Source organism: Anser cygnoides, chromosome 3 (assembly GCF_040182565.1).
Source record: "Anser cygnoides isolate HZ-2024a breed goose chromosome 3, Taihu_goose_T2T_genome, whole genome shotgun sequence".
Taxonomy (NCBI): Eukaryota; Metazoa; Chordata; class Aves; order Anseriformes; family Anatidae; genus Anser; species Anser cygnoides.
The window spans coordinates 115,663,171-115,684,724 of NC_089875.1; the positions used below are offsets into that span (position 1 = coordinate 115,663,171).

The following is a 21,554-nucleotide window of genomic DNA, read 5'->3' on the forward strand; positions in this document are numbered from 1 at the left end:
CCACCGTCCTTCTGTTCCCAACCCCTCTTAACAGCGCTGGCATTTGCCTGCCTCCTTCAGAGAGCTAAATCCAGAGAAACAAAATAAAAAACGTGATTGTTTTTTGACAACTACGTAGCACCAAGCTGCGGGGCACGGGAAGGACCCATCAGGGCCACCCCCACCACGAACACACACACACACACTGACCTTCAAATAAATTTTATTTTCACGTGTCTGAGTGATCACCCAACCCCAGATCGCCTTCAGCTGGAGGACACTTTCCACACCCCCCTCAGCCTGTGCGAGGCCCTTCCCCTTCCCTTCCCCTCCCCTCGCTCCTCCCCTTCCCCGGGGACCCGAGGCGGGGCTGGCCCCGCAGGGGGCAGAGCCTGCGGCCGCCGCGCACCCTCCGCACGCAGCCGCTGCCGGGCCCGCCCCGCGCCATGTTCCGCCGAGCCCCGCGCACCTTCCGCGCCCGGCGCCGCCCGGCCTCCAGCGGCAGCAGCGAGGAGGAGCCGGGGGCTGAGCCTGACCCTGGCTACGTCCCGGACCCTGCCCCTGCCCCGCCGCAGGACCCCGGCACCGCCGCTGCGGAGGGGCCGCTGCCCGCAGAGCGGCCGGTGCGGGGCGGAGCGGGGGTGCGGGGCGGTGCGGGGGTGCTGAGCTTCGGGAGCGAGGAGGAGCGGGAAGGTGAGGGGGCGGAGAGCGGGGGGTTCTCGGCTTCGCTGGGCACCGCCGCGGTGGCTTCGTGGTGGGGGGGGGGGGGTTTGTCCTGCTGGGGTCTGCCGTAACTGCTCGGTCGCTGCCCCTCCTGGAAGGGGATAAAATGGGACAAAAAGGGCTCGGGGGTGAGATAAGGGCAGGGAGATCGCCCATCGGCTATCACGGGCAAAACAGGCTCCGCACAGGGAGATCAATACAATTTATTGCCTGTTGCTAATAGGCTAGAGCAGTGAGAAACTAAAAGCAAACTAAAACCGCTTTCTCCCCGTCCACCCTCTTTCGTCTCCTCCCCCCGAGTGGTGCAAGGAAACAGGGAACAGATATGGTATATAAAGAGAGGAGGCTCAGGGCAGACCTTATTGCTCTCTGCAACTGCCTGAAAGGAAGCTGTGGGTGCTGGGGGTCGGCCTCTTCTGTAAGGTACCTAGTGATAGGATTAGAGGGAATGGCCTGAAGTTGTGCCAGGGGAGGTTCAGGTTGGAAATGAGGAGACATTTCTTCTCAGAAAGAGCAGTCAGGCACTGGGACGGGTTGCCCAGGGAGGTGGTGGCGTCACCGTCCCTGGGGGTGTTCAAGGAAAGGATGGACCTGGTGCTTAGGGACATGGTTTAGTGGGTGACAGTGGTGGTAGGGGGATGGTTGGATCAGGTGATCTTGGAGATCTTACTGATTCTATGATAAGAGATTGTAGTCAGACCCTAGTACTTGGTCTCTGCTGCTCCTTCACGGTCCCTCTCTGCCCCTGCTCCCCGTGGGGTCCCTCCCACGGGATGCCGTCCTTCCCGAACTGAGCCTGCGGGGGCTGCCCACAGGCAGCAGCTCTTCAAGAACTGCTCCCACACGGCTCCGTCCCACGGGGTCCATCCCCCAGGAGCAAACTGCTCCAGCACGGGGCCCCCACGGGCGGCAGCTCCCCCCAGACCCCCTGCTCCTGCGTGGGCTCCTCTCCACGGGCTGCAGCTCCGGCCCGGGGCCTGCTCCTGCGGGGGCTCTCCATGGGCCGCAGCCTCCTCCAGGCCACATCCACCTGCTCCACCGGGGGCTCCTGCACGGGCCGCAGCGTGGAGATCTGCTCCGTGTGGGACCCATGGGCTGCAGGGGGACAGCCTGCTCCACCAGGGGCCTCTCCACAGGCCGCAGCACTCGGCTCTGTCCAGTGGTGGGCCCTTTGGAGCTGGCTGGAGCTGGCTCTTACCTGACACTGACATGGGGCAACTTCTGGATTCTTCTCACAGAGGCCCCCCCTTGCAGCCCTCTGCTACCAAACCCTTGTCACGTAAACCAAGTGCAGTGGGGGTGCTGGTTGCTTGGTGGGCCGCAGGTCTCTTCTATGCACCTTCTTCTGAACACAAGTTGGGATCCTGTGTTACGGATGTTGTGGGGTTTAGGAGAGACGTGCCTGTAACAGCACTTTGATGTCTCTTTGTGTGCTTGTGGCACACATTGGAAAGTTTTGTAGAGCTAGAGAAAACTTGAAAAAACAGAAAGGTAGCTTGCTGCAAGAAGGATATTGAGTTGGTGGAGCTCAGAGAAGAGCAATGAAGCTGGTGAAGGGACTTGAAAACAGGACTTAGGAGGAGTGGCTGAGGGAACTGGGGTTGTGTAGTCTGGAGAAGAGGAGGCTCAGGGAAGACCTTGTGGCTCTCTACAACTACGGGAGAGGAGGCTGCAGTGAACAGGGTGTTGGTTTCTTTTCTCAGGTGACAAGTGATAGGGCAGGAGGAAATGGCCTCAGGTCATGCTAGGGGAGGTGTTGCTCTGTCAAGGAGGCTAAGCTCCACAGATGTAAATTCAGAAGTGATGGATCCTGAGCAATAAAGTGATAGGTAGACAGAAGTTAGTCAGAGCTAGTTAGTCAGTTAGATAGAAGCAGCCAGAACTTCAGAATATGTGCTGAATGCACATGTAAGGTTTATTTGCTTTATATATATGTGCTTTACATATATACATGCATATACAATACTTTGTTAATATGTCTCTGAGTCATTGGGTTTTATCTCTCCAGGTGATGAAGAACTTTTCAAAATCAAAAAGCCGTCCTTCAATGAAGTAACCTTTAGAATTCAAAAGAAGAAAAGCCTGCTGCCTGCACAGAGAGAAGTAGAAGAAAGCAAAAGTACGTACTTCTACTGTTAAAAGATTCCCTACATTAGTTCAATGAAAACATTATGAAATCAGTAAATTAAGAGTTATGCCTCAATACTGTTAGATGCTTTCTATTTGCTATTTGATTCTGGGATGATACTTGCAGTGTTACTTTACAAGCTTATAATTTTAATCTGTTTCTACTGATTTAGTGTTTTTCCTTACTGACCTTGCTAAAAGGGGGGGGTCAGAACTTGGGAGTTCCTGAGAAGAGCTGAGTATGCAGAACCTCTGTAGTGTATCGGTTGATTAAAAACATGTGACAAATGTCACAGCATCATGACTTTAAAACTGTGGCAGCTATTCACTGCTGGGTACTGTCAGTTTGCAGTGTTAGCGCAAAAATTCAGATCAAATGTGAGCTTAATAAGTTTTTGTTTGATGGAGCTTAAGGTAAACCTTAAGCTTTGTGTTATTAAACTTTGCTATTAAAATGTGGATATCTTAATTGGATGCCATCAATAGCCTTGATTGTTCTGTTAATATTCTAAGTCTTATTGAATCTTAGTTGAATCTTAGTGAATCTTATTGAATCTTAGTAAAATTTCTTAGTGGGATATTTGGGGTTTGTCTGTTTTACAAGTGTGTATAAGATGTTCTCTTCCCTTCTATTTACCTCTTTGACACCTCTGGCATTTCACAGATATGCTGTAATGCTACTGCTAGATAAAAATAAACTAGGTTGAGATATAATTTCCTTTGTGGTTCAAATAAATCTTTAGTAACTTCTTATAAAAGTATGCCTTACTCTTATAATTGGTGACATGTTCAATATGGCTTACTGAAGATAGTGGCAGACTGAAGAGAAAGCAGTGTTTCTAGAGAATTCTAAGATAATCAGAGACAAAACATAAATTAATCTTTACTGCTTAAGTACAAGCTCCCTCATTGTTAGTGCTAAAAACAATCAAACCAACCCCCCCTTTATGAAATGAAGCTGTGACCTATGAAGACATAAATCAGATGTCAGCTGGGAGCTTATGTGTTGCTCTTGTGTGTACAAATGTGCTCTGTCTCTCAGAAGAATGTGTTAGTTCAGGGCTGCCACAGATGCTTCAATTCCAGATGAGATGTGGGCTGTAAATAACTGTACTGGAATGTGTGAAGTTTTGGCCTGTTTTGATAAGGACGGGTGGAAATAGATGTGTGACCAGTCTTTGGTCATACAGTCCAAACAGTTACTAGCAACTAAATAAATAATTTAGTAAAACAGTTAATGGCACATCTCATTTCAGCAGCCAAAACTGAAATCATGTCTTACTTCTTTCACTTAAAGCAGAAATCTGTGATTTGGAGCCTGGAACTGGTAACAATGAAGACATGCACGAAGAGGAGAAGGAGGAGGAGGAAAGTTATTCTTCACAAAGTGAGGACAACAACAGCGCAGACTCTGAAAATGAATCCACTCCTCCGGGGAGGAGGAAGGATTTATCACCAGGTCAGTGGTGGATGTATTTTTTTATTTTTTTAGAAGTAGTATTGCAACTTCTTTTGTTTGAAAGTACATGACTAGACGGGTGAGATGAATCCCACTTAGCTAAAATCATGTAAGATGTAAGCATCTTGTTTGTGCTGAGTTGAGGCTGACCCTTCTGAAAGCACAGTGGTAGTTCCCCAATGTTTTTGACTGCGAATGTTTGTGGTTCTGTGTTAATTTCAGGAAATGGATCAAAAATTGTAACCATTCCTTTTGGAAGAAAGGCAGTGAAAAAACTGATCTTTAATGATGCATAATTCACTTTGAGATTAGAATTTAACCTCATCTATGCTGTCTTATTTGTAAACTTTTGATTTCTTTGTAAACTGCATTAGTTCAGTAACCTTGATCCTCTGAGGAGATCGGAAAAAGGACAACAGGCTAGTGGTTATTTGAAAGAAGAAGTCTGAGTTTTGTTTTTTCGATTGAGCTGCTTTTTAAGGATGTCTTTCCACCTGCTTATATTCACTTGTAATATTATATGGTAAGGTTCCAAGAAAAATATCTTGTCCTGTAATCAGAATTGTACAGTAACTTGAACTGTGGTGGTTATTGACGTTAGGAACAATACAGAGCGTTACTTGGATTTTTTTTCTCTTCAATGCAGTTAATATCCCCAGTGCAGCTTGTGTTGAGTCTGCTCGGAGGAAACGTCACTTAGCCAGGACACAGGCTGATTATCTTCCACTGGATGTTTCAAATGGTCGTCAGGTTTCTCGGAGAAGAGAAAGCAGTGAAGAGAGTGAAGATGAGTCTTATATGAAGAATCTCAATTTTGCTCCGAAAATGAGAACTCTTAGGCAGAGAATGACTGAACACATGGGTGAGTTTGGGCCGTTTTTCCCACTGGCTGTGTCCTTGTTTTGACATCTGGAAGAATGAGAGAACTTGCTCCTGGGGGGTATTGGCAAAAGGCTGTAAAGTTGGTGCTTGAGTTTTATATGAGACATTTACCTGCTTCAGGTTTCACTAATATAGGGGTGCAGGATGCCTTGAGGAAAAACTTTTACAATGATACTTGACCTTGCTGACTGGAGGGGAAAAAAAAAAAAGCCTTGGAGGCATAACATTTAAAGTGTATAAAACTGGTGTAAGAACAATCATCCTAAGTAAGTTTTCTAAATCTTGTTTCCCATTTATGTTCCATTCCTCCCAGTGGTCTACCCACATTGATGTTATGGCTCTTCTTGAAAAGGGGAAGGGAAAAAAAAATTGTTCTTATTTGAATAATGGTTATAAGGATTGCATAGCTATGAGCTAATTCTGTAATTCTAATCAATGCTAATGAGATACTTTTGTATCTGTAGTAGAGCATACATTTTGGATCACTCAAGGATTTGCTCTGTATAATGTCCCCTGTTACAGTCTAACTGTACTTACATTTTATGTAATTTTGCTTTGAAACATAAGTGAGGTGTTTGTGCTCCTGGTACTGCAATAGTAGTTGTCTGAGAAACACTATGTTGAGAAAATGAATATTGTTATCAGTTCTACAAATTCCAATTGCCATTTCCAAGTCTTCCAGTTTCAAAGTCCTTCACGTGCAGACTTCTCATCTGCTGTTTTTTGTGAACGTCACTTCCAGTAATGGCTATGGGAAGTGTTGTTTTCGAGGGAGGAGAAACATTGGGCAGGGAGGAGGGAGGTACGTAAGGATGTAATTACTGTACTAATGATTGTTTTAACTTCCAGTGTCTGTTAGTGATGAGTCAAGTGAAGATGAAGCACAAATGAGGTGGGAAGAACAGCAAATAAAGAAAGCTGTCAAGCTCTCTCAGGTGATATGTGCTTTCTTAACCACTGAAAGTTGCTTTTTGCTCATAGGCAAGAGAGCTTGTTCTGGAGTCATATCTCCTTTCTGCTGAGTCAAAGAGATTTTTAGGAAGTTAGGTGCTGATAATTCCAGGAAAAGGTGATAATGACAGTTTGTGATCTCTGTGATGCTGTTCAGAAGAAGGATATTGTAATGCCTCAAGGGGTTACCAACTTGTGAAGGAACACCTTGGGAGAAGCAGAGATGAGCCCAGGGATCTTGACGGCAAGATTTCTCAAATACTGCAGTATAAAAGGATGCAAAGCCAAATTGGTTATTTCATCAGTGCCAAATTTCTGTTGGGTGGCAATCTTTTTTTTTTTCATTTAGGCAGAATGGTCTTATTTTTTTCTGTTAAATAACTGGCAAAAATGTGTTCTCTGTAGAGGTAGTTTTGTTTTTGGCTTAAATCATCAAATCTGGATCAGATGAGGAAAATCTGAAAGACCAATTCTTTATTTCAGAAGGGACAATTGTAGAAAATGCTGCTTGTTAAGTGGGAGTAGTTAGAGGATTGGGGGAAAGTTGCGTCGATCTTTTGAGTTTCAAATCCAGCATGATTGGCCCTCATGCCCCACGTGTTTCTGCAAAACCCTTAATTTCTGCTGTTCAGGAAATGGCAAAAACTGTTACAAGCCTTGTTAGTCATGGACTTGATGGCTTCAGTTAATTGTGTTTTGGTTAGGTTTTAACTTACAAGCTTCTACTGTTTTAGAATGTAGTATGTCATGTAAATTATAAGCTAAAATGGAATCCTTTTTTAGTTACAATTACAGTCAAGCTGAGTTTTCAGAATGAAAATTCTGTCCTTATCACTGCTTGACTATGATTTCTACATTTTATATTTAGTTTATGATTTCTACATTTTATATTTAAAATTGTAGTACTAGTGAGGTCTCAGCTGTCATTATGTATCACTAGAGTGATTAATATATTCAGACCAAGAAGAGAGCAACTTTAATGCACTCTAAATTACAAATTATTTTGTGGTGTTTATGTATGTATGCAGGGTATTGATGCAATGTATATACAGTTTTTATATTCAGTTTTCCTTGCTTATGTTTTACAAAAATTACTGAATTTAACCTTTGAAACACGCATGTTTTTATCATATGCCTTGTATATTCAAATTTTCTTGTTGATCTCTAAAGCTGCAGAGGCAGAACTTAATAAAATGTGTATTAAACTCATTAAATTTGTGGCTTAAAAATTAACACTTACAATTCTTTCAGGAAATTTACGATGATGCTTCCCTGTGTAAATCTCAACCAGCTAAACCCAAGTTTGATACCTCTGTTTCCTTACCACCTGTGAGCTTGGAAATTGTAAAAAAGCGACTGACTGAAAGGTAAATACTGCTTTTAGTGTTAACTTCTCAGATGTATGTGCTCATTTTCTTGCAGAATAAGAGATGACTCTTATTCTGATTCTTACTCTTTCTCCTGAATATTGGAGGATTTTTGGGTTAACATGCCAATTATGTCTAGCACAGTATTGCAAACTTTTAACTTGGCAGTGTTTTGTTGTTAGAGTACTTGGACTTTTCAGCAGCATTTTATTATCTAGAATAAAGCAGTGGATCTTTGTGCTTGCTAGTAGCTCTTACAGGAGTGTAGGTACAACATAACTTTGCCAAGCATGGAAAACTTCAACCAGGGCAGATGCAGCTGGCTATCCTATCCCTCTTACAGTGAGGAAAATCCCTCACTGTAGGCTATCCTATCCCTCTTACAGCTGCAAAAATAGTGTAGTATTTCCTAAAGCAGCAGTACATTCTATGCAGCCCATTTAGGACCTGTCTTGATGGGACTAGGTGATCTTTAAAAGTCCCTTCCAAGCCATGCTGTGATTTTTTTCCCCTTACTGTGCCAAGCTCTGACTTTTTCTTAGCTGTTCAGCAGCTGCTGTATGGTGTTGTGGTTTAACCCGGCTGGCAGCTAAACACCACACAGCCGTTCGCTCACCCTCCCCCCTCCCTCTCTGGGATGGGGGAGAGAAACGGGAAAGTGAAGCCTGTGAGTTGAGATAAAGACAGTTTATTAAGACAGGAAAATAATAATAACAATAATAATAATAATAGTGATAATGGTAATAGTATTAACAATAATAATGTGTAAGAAAACAAGTGATGCACAATGCAATTGCTCACCACCCGCTGACCGATGCCCAGCCTATTCCCGAGCAGCCGGCCCCCCACCCCGGCCAGCCACCCCTATATATTGTTTAGCATGACGTCAGATGGTATGGAATACCCCTTTGGCCAGTTTGGGTCAGCTGTCCTGGGTCTGTCCCCTCCCAGCTCCTGCTGCACCCCCAGCCTGCTCGCTGGCAGGACAGAGCAAGAAGCCGAAAAGTCCTTGGCCCGGTGTAAACACTGCTCTGCAACAATTAAAAGATCAGCATGTTATCAGCGCTCTTCTCATCCTAATCCAAAACATAGCACCCTACCAGCTACTATGAGCTACTTAACTCTGTCCTAACTGGAACCAGGACATATGGGCAGCTGAAATGTCGTTGAGTGGAGCTGGGAACCCCCAAAAGGGTGTTTGGGCAGGACAGCTGGCGTCAGGCATCCCAAGGTAAGCCATCCCCTGTCGTCCTTCAGAGCCAGCTCAGCCAGAAGCAGTTGCGGACATGCTGACGTGTGCTATAGTTTTACTGAACTTATGTTGACTAGAATCCATTTAATGTGATACCACTCAACTTTTCGTGTTTTTGGGAAGCACAGTGTATTGAGGAGTCTAGGTAAAATGTCAGTGGTGCTTTCAAAACTATCACCACGTAAGTGACACCTGATTCTCCAAAGCCTGATGCTTGCCCACACCCCATATTCTTGCAAATGCTGGCACGCATATAACTTTCAATGCTTATTAGCTTAAATGCAAGTGCATAAAATACAGGCAAAGATTTTATGCTTTATTTTAGTGGGGAGAAAACGTTTTGGAATGCATTAGCTGTGAACTTGGCAACAGTTTCACTTGTCTGGGTTTTTCTTTTTTAGGATAATATCATTGCAGGATGTGCACTGTGCCCACCAGAGGGAGTATGAAAAATATATGCAGGACATTGAAAGTTCAAAGATGACTGTCAAGGAATTAGAGAAGTCTTCAGATGCTGCTTTGAATTACAAATTCTACAGGGCCATGAAGACATATGTAGAAAACTTGATAAACTGTTTGAATGAAAAAGTATGTGTATATTTTTTTTAAAATCATGGTAAAGGTACATTCTGTCAATGTAAGATGAGAAGATGAGGGCTTTTTGTTTGGAAATGATGGTAAAAAGGACACTACCCAATTAAAAACTCAGAAATTTGAATACAACAGGAAACAAAATTAAAGAGAAATAAACTTTAGGTCATGGTGAGGGTTGGTAACGATCAAACTAGTATAGGTATATGACTTGTCTGTGGTCTCACCTAGATTCTGATGGATAAAACCAAAAATCTTACTGGGGGGAGTTTTGTGTGTGTACAATAACCAGAGTGTGCTGAAGTTGAACAAGAGGTGGGGCTTAAATTCACTTTGGGGATCTCAAAATGTATGTGACTTCTGTAATGTAATGGAGGTAGTAAGGATTTCATGTTAGATTTGAATTGGGATTGATTTAGTTGAGCTGTGTAAGGATTTGTCTGTTATCTGCTCTATCTGTTTCTTGAAACATTATCTGTTTAAAAAGATGTGGGAAGGTTTGGACATGGGGAGAGGCTGCCTAAAGTTCAGCTTCGGTGAAAGTGTCCTGTATAGACAGTGCTATCAAATCTAATTTATGCCAATTGCATTGCAGTTGTGAGTCTTTTTGTTTAATGCTAAAGAGAGCAAGTGCTTGTTAATATTATTTTTCCTTTAATGGCTAGTGGCTCAAAGGCAAACTGAAAACAAACTAAGTGTTAAACAAGTGTCCTGTTGAGTACTTTTGCATAAAGTCTTAAGTAATTCTTTGATAAGCAATTTAATTTGTTTTTCAGTCTTAAAACAACAGCCTGAAAACCTCCAGTGAGCAGGAACTTTCAATCTTTAGTACTTCGGTTCTAATTTCACTGCTGTGGTTGAAAATCCATGGAAACACTTTGTTTTTTCTTTTTTTTGTTTTATTTTATTTCAAACCTGATTACTGTTTGCTATATTTCAGCTGAAATACATTAATGAGCTGGAATTGGCTGCACATGCACTTCTTCAGCAACGAGCCATGGCAGTGTTGAAACGAAGGCAAGATGAGCTGAAAATTGAATCTGCTTATATTCAGCATCTGACAAGTTAGTATGAAGTCACAAGTTACTTTCTTATTGGAACATTCATTCTTTAAGCAGAAATACACAGTTAATTTTTGGATGGTATTTTATTCCCACTTTTCATCTTCTTTCCCCTTCATATTGTCAGTAAACATGTTGCACTGTATCTAAGTTGAAATCCGTACCTCAGTAAGGCTCATAATGTTCTTTTTTCTGGTATAATAGTGAATATAGCATGACCGAGTACTAATTTTGGGTTATTAATCTTGGCAATTATCTCAGCATTTAAAAGGGGAAATGGAGTCATTTTTCTAGTAGGTCTTAAGCTGGGGAAAGACTAACAGGTCCAGAGGAGAGCCACAAAGTTGATCAGAGGGCTGGAGCACCTCTGCTGTGAAGAAAGGCTGAGAGAGCTGGGGATGTTCAGCCTGGAGAAGGCTCCAGAGTGACCTTCTTGTAGCTTTTCAATACTTAAAAGGGGCTTATAAAAAGATGGAGAGCTACTTCTTGCTCAGTCAGATAACGACAGGACAACGGGGAATGATTTTAAACTAATAAAGAAGAGATTGAGATTAGAGGTTGGGAGGCAATTCTTCACACTCAGGCACTGGCACAGGTTGCCCAGAGAAGCTGTGGATGCCCCATCCCTGGAGGTGTTCAAGGCCAGGTTAGATGAGGCCCTGAGCAACCTGATCTAGTGGGTGGTGTCCCTGCCCATGGCAGGGGGTTGGTACTGGATGGTCTTGAAGGTCCCTTCCAACCCAAACCATTCTGCAGTTCTCTTAAACCTTGCTGGCACGGGGTTCTGCCATTTGTGAATATGTGAAAAAAAGCAATGCGTTTACTGGGCAACGTGACTTTACATTAGAGTATCTTTAAGGCGAAGTGTATGCTCACAATATAGATTTCAGACTCTTCAGTGACAATTAAATGAAGGGAAGGACATGAAGAAGCAAGCTGTTTTGTGTAAGGGTTTTTATCCAAAACACAATCTTTTAGTTGCTGTAGGAAAAGTGATCAGTTTTCTCATCTCGTGTTTTCTTTCCACGCTGACGCATTGTTTGCGTGCAGTGTGAATCTTTAGCTGTTGCTGTTTAAAGAAACAAACAAAAAAGTCCTGTTTAAAGCTGTTTAGGCAAAGCAAACAGCGATGTGCTTGGAGGTGCTGTGAACAGATGGAGGCCAGATGCACCAGTTTCTGGTAACAACCAACCGTGGGTTCAGTGCTCTGACTACACAGGATAAAAGGCTGATTAGAGAAAACCAGTAGCATGTGTAATTTTGTAAAATGGTGTGGTAGACTGACAGCAGGTGTTTAGAACAAAAGAGTACTTGTTTGTGTCAGTAGTAGCTATTATTTTTTTTTTATTTTCAGCTTATTACAAATGGAACTGTACTTGAATGTTTAACAGAGCTTTTAATTGTTATTTATGTTCCTAGTTGTGTTTTAATTTAGTGGAAATGATGTTTTTCCTTATACTGGAATACTTGAGCAGTAGGATGCTTTTTTGTATGCTGTGCACACACCAGCCAGCTGATACTGATACAAATGAATGGTCCAAGTAGAAGAAAATGCTTTGAGAATGAAAGTAGGGGGTGATTTGGGTCCCACAAGGAGATCCACATAAGAAGAAATAGTGAGGAGCTGACTAGTCTTGAAATTGAAATTCAATGATCTTGAATAATGTAAATTGGGGATTTAACCTCCATTGCAGCGTTCTAACTAAAACCGAAGTTACTCAATTTATTGCATAGTTTCATTTTTTGACATACAGGCTAATTAAGTCCCTCCACATGCCTTTCACGCTGCTAGGAGCAGATTGTGGAAGACAATTCCATTCCTGGCCAGGACTGGGAAGCGGTGATTTATTGGCTGGAATGTTTTCAAACCCCCCTTCCATCAGCTGTTAAAAAGGAACAACCACACATGACTGTCATGCATTTAACATGCAATATTTGCTGTTCTTTACACTGGAGACTGTTACAGTTTTTGATCAGGAGGTTTTGTTTTCTTTGGCTGTTTTCCAAATAAAGAACAATAGAAGGAGAATCATTTTTGCGTTTGAGAAAATAGGAACTTTTAAATCATACTGTTTTCTTTTGTCTATTTCTGTCTTCTGTTAGCTGGGAAAGACAAACCAACTAACGGTGGATTGGAAGGTGATGGAAAGATGGAGCTTCTGAAAGCGTGTGAACATCGAAGGTAGCTATTACGTATATGTACAGCTAATTCTGATAAATGTATGGTACACTGGTTTCCTGTTGCTTACGCAGTGATGAATGTAAATCCAAAGGATTATTAAGTAAGATTACACCAAAAAAAGTATTTGCCTTCCAGAGCTCAAACTATTTGGAAAAATCTATTTGTTAATGTAATTCTCTCCATACTGATTTAGATCCTGTTATTTTAAAATAACAAGTCTTTAAGTAGGGCTGATTACAAAACTATATGAGAGGAGCTTTTTCTCTCCCTGGTGTAATAGATAATACTGTGACCTTCTACAGAAATACGTTCTTGTATTATTGCACAAGTAACAAAAACAGGCTGGAAGTACCGTTGCTGCTGGGGGCGGTGGTGGTGAGTTAAGCAGTACAACATCGAGCCCATCCTCAGTCAGTATAGGCCAGATACTACATCTTGGGTTTCAGTGTTCAGAGACTGCTGCTTCTTAAGTTACTGGGAGCTTTGAAATTGTTTCAGTTGCGCTGGTGCCTTGACTCATAACTGTGCTTTGCAGTAAGAAATTTGGAATTGGATGAAAAACAATGTGTATCTCCAGTGCCATGCTAGATGTCTGGTGCTCCGGGTGGGACGAGTTGTTAGAACCCTCAGTAGGGATGAGGTGTAATAAAGGTTCCTGCATGGCGATGAGGAAGATGAGATGTTCTTGTAACCTCCTTTATGTCACTTCACGAAGTACCTCCTTGTTCCACAGTTCTTGCTCCTTATGGTTACATAATTACTACTGCTTCCCATTGCATTTCCTTAGGTTTTTGCTCTCACCATGTGTTTTTAGTGTATTTCTGAAGCTGGATTATTTCTCAATAAGCTTTCTTCCACGTAAGTAAACGGGGAATGGTAACTCATCTGAGTTCATTACAAATACAGGACTTGCAGGCGGCAGGTGAGAGAGCAGTCACAAGAAGCCGACCACCATGAAGGCATGTCAAGTGACGATGAGCTGACTCCAACAGAGGTGACTGAATTCCAGAAGAGCAAAGGTTGGTGCCAGTCTTGATATGATGTACGATAACAAAATTCGTTTCTGATATTTTTAATGATTTTTCAAATAAAAGTGAAGAAATATTACTTATGAATTATGTCATTTCTTCTATGCTACAGAGAAGAAATGCATTCAGACAGTGACTAATTACTTGGGAAGACTAGATCTAAGGTTGTAGTTTTTTTTGTCTAATCAATTTGTTTTCTGAAGATGGAATGAATGAATTTTTATTCAAGATTTTAATTGCCTTGAATAGGTGGGTCAGGAGGAGCTGGGAAAGGCATAATAACTTTTTTCTGGAAAACAGCAGAGGGATTTTCAGGTCTGAAGTTGTAGGAGTCTGTGATACAAAATTTGAAACATAGCAGATGTATAAATCTGTGCAGTGGTTCATAAAGAAGTCTGTCTTTTTGTGGTTTTCTGGTTTTTCCTGATAAAGGGCTTTCCAGAGAGCCAGTTTTTAAAACCCATTTCAGTGTAAGATGTGTGAAAGATAAATGACAAATGCAATCATCATATAGATATTTCTTGTGTCCTATAGATTCATAAACTATTCAGCTTATGCCTCAATAAATTCTGTGATTGTTTCTTTTTATTCCCAATGAATATTATCCATAGATAACATTTTAGAGGATAGTAGGAAAATCTTTGAAGATGTACATGCAGATTTTTGTGACATCAGAAAAATCCTGTTGAAATTCCAGGAATGGAAAGAGAAGTTTTCTGACTCTTACTGTGATGCTTACGTCAGTTTTTGCCTGCCTAAGCTTTTAAATCCATTGATCAGAGTTGAGTTAATAAATTGGAATCCTCTTGAGGTAGGTGCATCATCAAACTTCATTTTTGTGGAAAAATTGTTCGTATTATATGGCAGAGGTGAACTCTAGGCATCTGGGTATCACACTGAAGCAGTAGGCACTGCTCAGTAAAACCTGTTGCATTTCTGGTCTGTGCTGTCTTAGTAAACTTGGCTTTTCTGCCTTACTCATCTCTTAGCTGGTGACATCTGTGAGTATTTCTGGCAGCTCAAAGTATGACAGGGCATAGGCCCTGCTCTTTGCAGGGAAGACTTCTGTATGGGAACGTTGTCATTTGGATTGTAGGGGTATTCCAGAGCTTGAGATAAAAGTATGTTATTTAGAAGGAGGAGGTCCGTTTCCTTCCTGCCAAGTCATTTTTGTATATGAATTGTTTTCATCTGTGCTAATATGAAAAAAGAGGTGTAGCTCTTCCTATGCATAGCATATCCATTAATTTCTAATGTTCTCAGAGTTAGAATCTTCTTAACTTTGTTCTCCCTTATCCCCTGGCCCTTTTGCACCACCCCTTGTAAAAAGAATTCTCCTGAGTTCTTTGAAGACAACCCCACTCTTTGAATTCTAGTTCGAAATCCAATTTTTTAACTTGTTGTTTTGGCCCATTCAGTGATAAGGATGTATCTAAAATTAAGTGAGAATCTTTGTGGTATCACTGGATGTATTTTTGCATGGAGCTTTTCGTTTCAATCCTGCCCAGCTGACAACTAATAGGAACGATCTTTCAGCAGAGTTTTACAGACTTGGGAGAGATGCCCTGGTTCCGAGCTGTAGAAGAATTCAGTAATGCGAAAAACGCATCTGAATCAAAACGGGATGATGATCCTGATCAAGAAGTCTTGCCTAGAGTGATTGAGAAAACTGTTCTACCAAAAATTACAGGTATGTTAAGGCTGTCTTGAAAACGTTTGTTGTGTGCTGTAAGCAATGAAACCATAAGTAAGTGATAACTATCAATTAATGTTAGGTATATAATCATTCCAAGATGTAGTGATTACGTGGTTCCACAGAATAAGGCTAAAGTAGCCTCTTGGAAGATAATTGTGAATGAGAGGCTTAGCTTTTTAAATGTTTGCTTCCATTACGTTTTAATGCCTTGAAACTAGAGCAGACAACCACTTGGATATTATGAATTTAAATTCCTTTTTTCCAGCATTTGTACAGAATGTGTGGGATCCTTTATCAACTTCACAGACTGAGAACCTTGTACAGCTTTGCAGAAATATCTTTGAAAAACAAGTTCCGTCCAAAAGTGAAGGCAGAAAAGCGAAAGAGGTAAAAGCTCTTACGGTACTGAGAAAGGAAGAACTTCATCCACTGTCCACACTTACTGTGTATGCTTCTATGTGCACTTACAACATTGTCCTGAAGTTTTTCAGTTCTGAGTACTTATTTGTTTTGTCACCTTATAGTAAGAAGATTTAATAGTTGACTTTTACCAGTCTGATGCTGTCCTTACTGATGGTGGTAGAAGATGGGATACTTCTAAGGCAGAAATCAGCCCCTGTTCCTAGGAAACTTCTGCCTGTACCTATCAAAACTCCTATCATAGATCTGATCTTTCTGCTTATGACAATAGCAATGGTTAGAAGTTTCAGTTTTGCATTTAATTATCTGTCAAAATTTGAGATATAAATGCTAGTAATACTCCAGTGTTCAGCTTGTAAGATTTTTTTAAGTAGCTATTGGGTAGAAAAAAGAGGATTCCTCTTTGTTCTTCACAGCAGAAATTTTAAAACTTAAAAATCCCCAAACTTAAAACGTTCTCAACACATTCCCCCCAAAACACATACTATCCTATCTGTGGTGATTTTTATAGAGAATTTCATGGCTGCAAGGCAGCAGGAAATAACTTAATCTTAAACAAAAAACCAACAACAATCATCTTAAGGGTTATCCAAAAGGGACGGTTTAAAGCTGAGACTTGACAACAGTTCTTTAATGTAGCTGTGATCTGTGTTTTATATGCAAGTGGCACCTATATATCTGTTACATTCCTAGATTAACAAAACTGAAATTGTTTTAAATGGAAGATGAAGTCTTTTTCTTGTGAAGAAGTGTTAATTTTTTTAAAACAGGATTTGATTAACGTGGTTGTCCTAAGGATGAAGAAATCTATAGAGGAAGATGTCTTTATTCCTCTGTATCCTAAAAGGTAAGCTGACTCCAGGTTTTTTTTTTACCTCTTTCTTTTAAATTTTGTTTCCGTACACCTCTTCCCCACAGATGTAGGTGAAATATTGTAGATATTCATTAGCAGCTAATGGGACAAACGTGCCTCCTACTGTTCCATTGTAGGAAAGGTTATGAAGCTTCACTCTTCTTAGGAGTTTGTAAATATTAACTCCACGGTGGACTTGATGCTTGCTTGCTCCTGTAACTAAAAGCTTTCCAGTACCTCAGGTCCACTCCACAGTCTGGTTTTGCTGTAGTCATTTACAATATCTGAGGGCCTGTATTGTTATTAGGTGGTCTTTTACCCCTGCTGCTCTTGATTCCTCAGGTCATTCCGAAAGTGGGGTTTATATTCTTGATGCTTATTACCGAACACTCTTACAGAGATGGGAATGAGGTGCTTCTGATTGCTAATTTTATCGGGAATTATTTTATAGTAATTGTATTATAATGGGTTTAAATTGACAGCTGTTTCCCTGCACCTGGTTGTCACTACTGAAAGAATTCTGTAATTGTAATTCATCAGTGTTTGAGATCAATTGTCTGCTTGTCTGCTTATGTTCTTTTAAAAACAAAATCCTTATTTCACCTTTTTTCTTATTTTCATGACTAGCACTGTGGAAGATAAATTATCACCAGGTTCAAAATTTCAAGAAAGACGTTTTTGGTCAGCTGTTAAGGTAAAGAAAAAATACCTGTCTTTTCTTTGAAAAGTATTGAGTTAAAAATGTTTTGCAGCAGTCAAGGAAATGTATTTTCAGACAAATCTGATTCCTGAGAGATTAATGTATTAGGATGGATACCTATTTTTTTCAGTGAAGGATATATTCTTTTTGTCAACCCGCGTGTGAAGATTTAAAAAACAACTATAAATGAGCACTTTGTTTACCCAACTTGTACGTATTTTGCAAGAGACTTTGATTTGACCATCTGTTCCTGCTCTTTTTTCGTTCAGTTTGGGTGCATCAGCCAGACCTGGTGGGGTTGCATCAGATCAGTTAGTCATTGTCATGCAAATGTTAGTCATCGGAGTCTCCTTCTCTGGAGATATTCAAGGCCCGTCTGGATACCTACCTGGGCAGCCTGCTCTAAGGAACCTGCTTTGGCGGGGGGGTTGGAGGACCCGATGATCTTTCGAGGTCCCTTCCAACCCCTTCAATTCTGTGATTCTGTGCTTGTCACTCTGTTAGCAGGTCTGTTCCCTCAGTACATGCCTACAGCACAAATGCTGCCCTTATTGTTGGATATACTCACTGCACATTCGTATAAGCCCATCAGTAGAGTTTTACTTCTGGAGTGCTAAGCTGGGAATTTCTGAATACCCGTGATTCAATTCCCACTAAGATCTGCGTCCTTTAGGGGGTATATTTGTACTAAAGATGAAATTTAAATGCATGAAAACCCATTAAGATCACAGACAATATTGCAGTTCCCCTGCATCCGTGATGTCTGGCCCTTCATAGGTTTCCTATTGTCATGAAGCAGAGCTTCTTGTAAATAAGGGAAAAAAAAAAGCCTGGAGATCTGGATGTGTTGAGGACTGTTTGGCAAAGGACTTGCCACCTTCACTTCTGGGGTGAGCTACTGTGTCCGTCATGGACAGATGCAGAGAGGGCAAGGTGGAGCTTAACATTTGAGGATTTGGACACCCAGCAAAACCAAGGCAGACCTAGGATTCTGGTTCCACCTTCTAATATTTCTAAGACCGTGTATTACCTGATTTTAAAATATGTTGCCAAATGCATGTATGTTCCTAGAAGTCAGACCTGGGATCTTTTGCTGTAGACCGGAGTTTTCTCCTTTTAGCTTTGGATTTCCATCTTCACTGTCACAGTGGTGATGTGGAGAGTACTTCAAAATGGTCTTGCTTTGGGTGTCTGACTATTTTCCACTTTTTTCCTGGAGTAGAGGCATGAATTCAGTCACCCCAGGGTGCTGCAACTCATCTGTGTTAAACTCCTGAGACCTGTTTGATACTAATAGACATCTGTGCTCGAGACTCTTCTCAGGCAGAGATGCACGGCCACTGTGCAGCCCCCATTCATGTCGTTAAACCCTGTCTTTCCAAGCAGATGGTCATCTGCAGGCTGCTTCTTAGGAGTGGCCTCTAAACCATGCCCAGAAATTGTATGGGTGGATACTAATTGGGCCAGGTGAAAAGCGAGTCAGGAGCTATTTTAATACAGAAGTACAGCTGATGAGATTTCAGTGTTTTGTGCTCTCCTAAAGCCTGACTTGCCTAGCAGATCCCTCTTGCACATAAATGGAAGTGTCCTGTCAGGTACTCCAGAGAAATCTGCAGAAGTGGTGGGCTTTGTGAGTGCTTTTTGACTGGCGACTGCAAAGACCACATGCAACTTCTGTGAGGGTAACATTCCTTGAGGTTAACAGTTACTTGAAATAGCCTTATCCTGAGCAGATGTAGAAACTTCTTTTTATTTTACTTCTGTCTCAGATTCTCTGAGGTTCACTTAGAATTGGATCTCACTTGTTACTGGTCCATATTCCTTGTAGGGGCAACGTCGTAGTAGTACTTTTGTCTGCATTCGGACTTGACTGCCAGCTTTCCTTTGAAAAGAATGAAGTATAGCTGTGTTCTATATTTGGGTGTTAGCAAATTGTTAACCTATTAGAAGTGTAAAATGCTCTTCCCTGCCTTGGGAGGTCATGTATACGCATAGCGGGGTACAGTTCATAGGCACATATAATATTATTCTACTTGATAAGATCTATTATATGCAGCTTCGTAGTGGCTGACAGTAGATTTGGAGAGTGTGAATCCTGTTTTTTGAGTACTTTAGTTGGATGGACACTTAAGATAAAAGTTCTAATACTGTGTTTTAACATACCTTCAACCACCAAGTATGCATATTCTGTTTCTTTATCACTGCAGCTGCTCTCCAATGTTCTCCTTTGGAATGGGATTGTACAGGAAGCCACGGTCCGTGATTTGGGACTGAGCAAGCTGCTGAATCGTTACCTTCTTCTGAACCTCTTAAACACACCACCAGGGCTGGATAACATAGAAAAGTGTAATAAGGTAAGGCTTTTTCACGTGAGGACAGGTCTAGCCTGCAGATGGAGTGTAACCATGCACCATTTAAGGTTTTTTTCATGATCTTGGTGTGTGAAACATTTTAGAGCAAACGTTGGTCTATGGGTTTTTAAGAATAACTGCTTGTAATGATAATCCTGGCTTTAAAGAAAAAACATACTACTAAATAATGACTGAACTTGCTAAAAGAAGTCCCTGTCAGAAGTAGCGGGACTTGATTTTATTGAAAAACTTCTCTTTTTAAACTTACAAAATATTCTTTGACTCAACAGGTGGTTGCGTGCCTCCCAGAAAGATGGTTCGAAGATCTTGGAAATGGATCAACTCTCCCGGAGTTACTGAACTTCTGCCAGCATTTGCTGCAGTGTGCACGTGTGCACCACAAGAATAACCACGGGTATGTGTGCATCCCTTGGGATTCAGCGCTTCCTCATATACTTCATGTTAACGTGTTGTTTGAAGCTCTAGATTTTGGGTCCTGCTACTGATCAATGTGTCCGGGGCACTAACTACAGGTGGTGAAGGAGGGATGCCTGACTCTCTTTTAAGTATGTTTTAAGTTTATTAATGTTAAAGTCAGGTGCGTACATGTGTTGCTATATCAATTTTTCATTTTTTTTATAGTGATGAAACAAAAGAAGTTATTCTTCTGTTGGTGAAGGTCAAGGCTCTGCATGTTGTTGAAGACTTCATTGAAGAGTACAAACTTGAACATCTTAAATCCGTAATTGGGAAGTAGGGATTTTTGAAGCAGTGTTTAAATTACTGAAACAAGCCTGATATTTAAACTAAAAAAAGTTCTGTTAAATTAGTGGACTCTGCCTACCCAAAGATGTAGCGGTAATCAGGTGACATCCCTGTCTTATTGTTAAATACTTGGAGGTTTTTTTTCCAAATGCGTTCTACTGCCATCTGCTCGTAAGTTAAGGAATATTTAAAAAAAAAAAAAAAAATCAGTTGTCAGTGTAAACTGCAGACATCCTGAAATGTATGGCAATAAAGCTTTATTGTTTTATTCTTCTGGGAAGGATTACAGGCACTCCCTATCTTTCCAGTAAAGTTTATCACTGCTATAGAGCTGACAACTTTACAAGCTGTTTTCAGTATTATATTGCTAACTATCACTCTCCAACTCAGCAGCCATTGAACTCTAACTTGTCTGCAGTGATTCCGGTAGGGTTATCCTTTAAGTTGTCCATAGTGGAAAAGAATTGATAAAGTTGCAAGGGTTTTGATTCTGGTACAGAAACAGAAGAAGTCTGTGTGCAGTGAAGAGTCTGATCAATGTTTACTGATGGTAAACGGGTTTAGCGAGGTAAGAAGTTGCACGGAAGACTGTCTGGGGAAGAACAAACGTAGTGAAGATAGCGTGTGCTTTATAGGGGAGTTTTGTACTTGATCTAGACTGAACTTGTGTGCACAGACCTGGAGTTGTCACACCCTGATCATCAGACTCTTAATAGACCTCTTCATTATGAGAAGCATAAGCACAACTTCCATTACCTTCTAGTAACCAACTTCCTAAGAAAATCTTACTTCTGCTTCCCCATGAGAGGTACTGAACCTTACTTCACCATACCTGTATTAGATCTCTAATGTTTTATAACTTTGTATATTTGCAGTAAGTAATGCTACAGAATACAAAGGATGTTTTATTGTAGAAACCCTTGTGCATCTCAAATTCTGATGGGTGTTTACTTGCAACTGTATCTCCAGAATCCTACCGGATGAGAATTTAACTCTTGTAGGTTTATTCCCTTTTTTATTTTTTAATTGTAAAATATATTTTTGTAAAAGATTTTAATTGTAAATAGCTCTGATCAATGTTACAAACAAAAGATGACTTTTAAAATAAAACGAGTATTTTGAAAACAAGTAAATATTTTGCTGTGTTAATGAGCCTCTACAGTTCAA

General features: G+C 41.1%; 1 protein-coding gene across 4 annotated transcripts; it reads left to right on the plus strand.

Moving 5' to 3' along the window:
• The first annotated feature begins 358 nt into the window (after positions 1-358).
• GCFC2 (GC-rich sequence DNA-binding factor 2) lies at positions 359-21,536 on the plus strand. Of its 4 annotated transcripts, none has more exons than XM_048065712.2 (18): positions 359-672; positions 2,711-2,821; positions 4,130-4,288; positions 4,935-5,150; positions 6,020-6,105; positions 7,373-7,488; positions 9,142-9,328; positions 10,272-10,395; positions 12,496-12,574; positions 13,481-13,593; positions 14,214-14,413; positions 15,139-15,292; positions 15,564-15,685; positions 16,489-16,565; positions 17,199-17,265; positions 19,479-19,625; positions 19,913-20,037; positions 20,265-21,536. In XM_048065712.2, the coding sequence occupies exons 1-18, from the start codon at positions 426-428 to the stop codon at positions 20,377-20,379; spliced, it is 2,445 nt and encodes an 814-aa protein (XP_047921669.2). In that variant the 5' UTR covers positions 359-425; the 3' UTR covers positions 20,380-21,536. The 4 variants fall into 4 exon arrangements, with proteins under 4 accessions (XP_047921669.2, XP_013050001.3, XP_013050002.3 ...); XM_013194547.3 differs by having other exon boundaries at positions 360-672; positions 4,127-4,288; XM_013194548.3 differs by having other exon boundaries at positions 360-672; positions 4,127-4,288; positions 15,142-15,292.
• Positions 21,537-21,554: the final 18 nt, after the last annotated feature.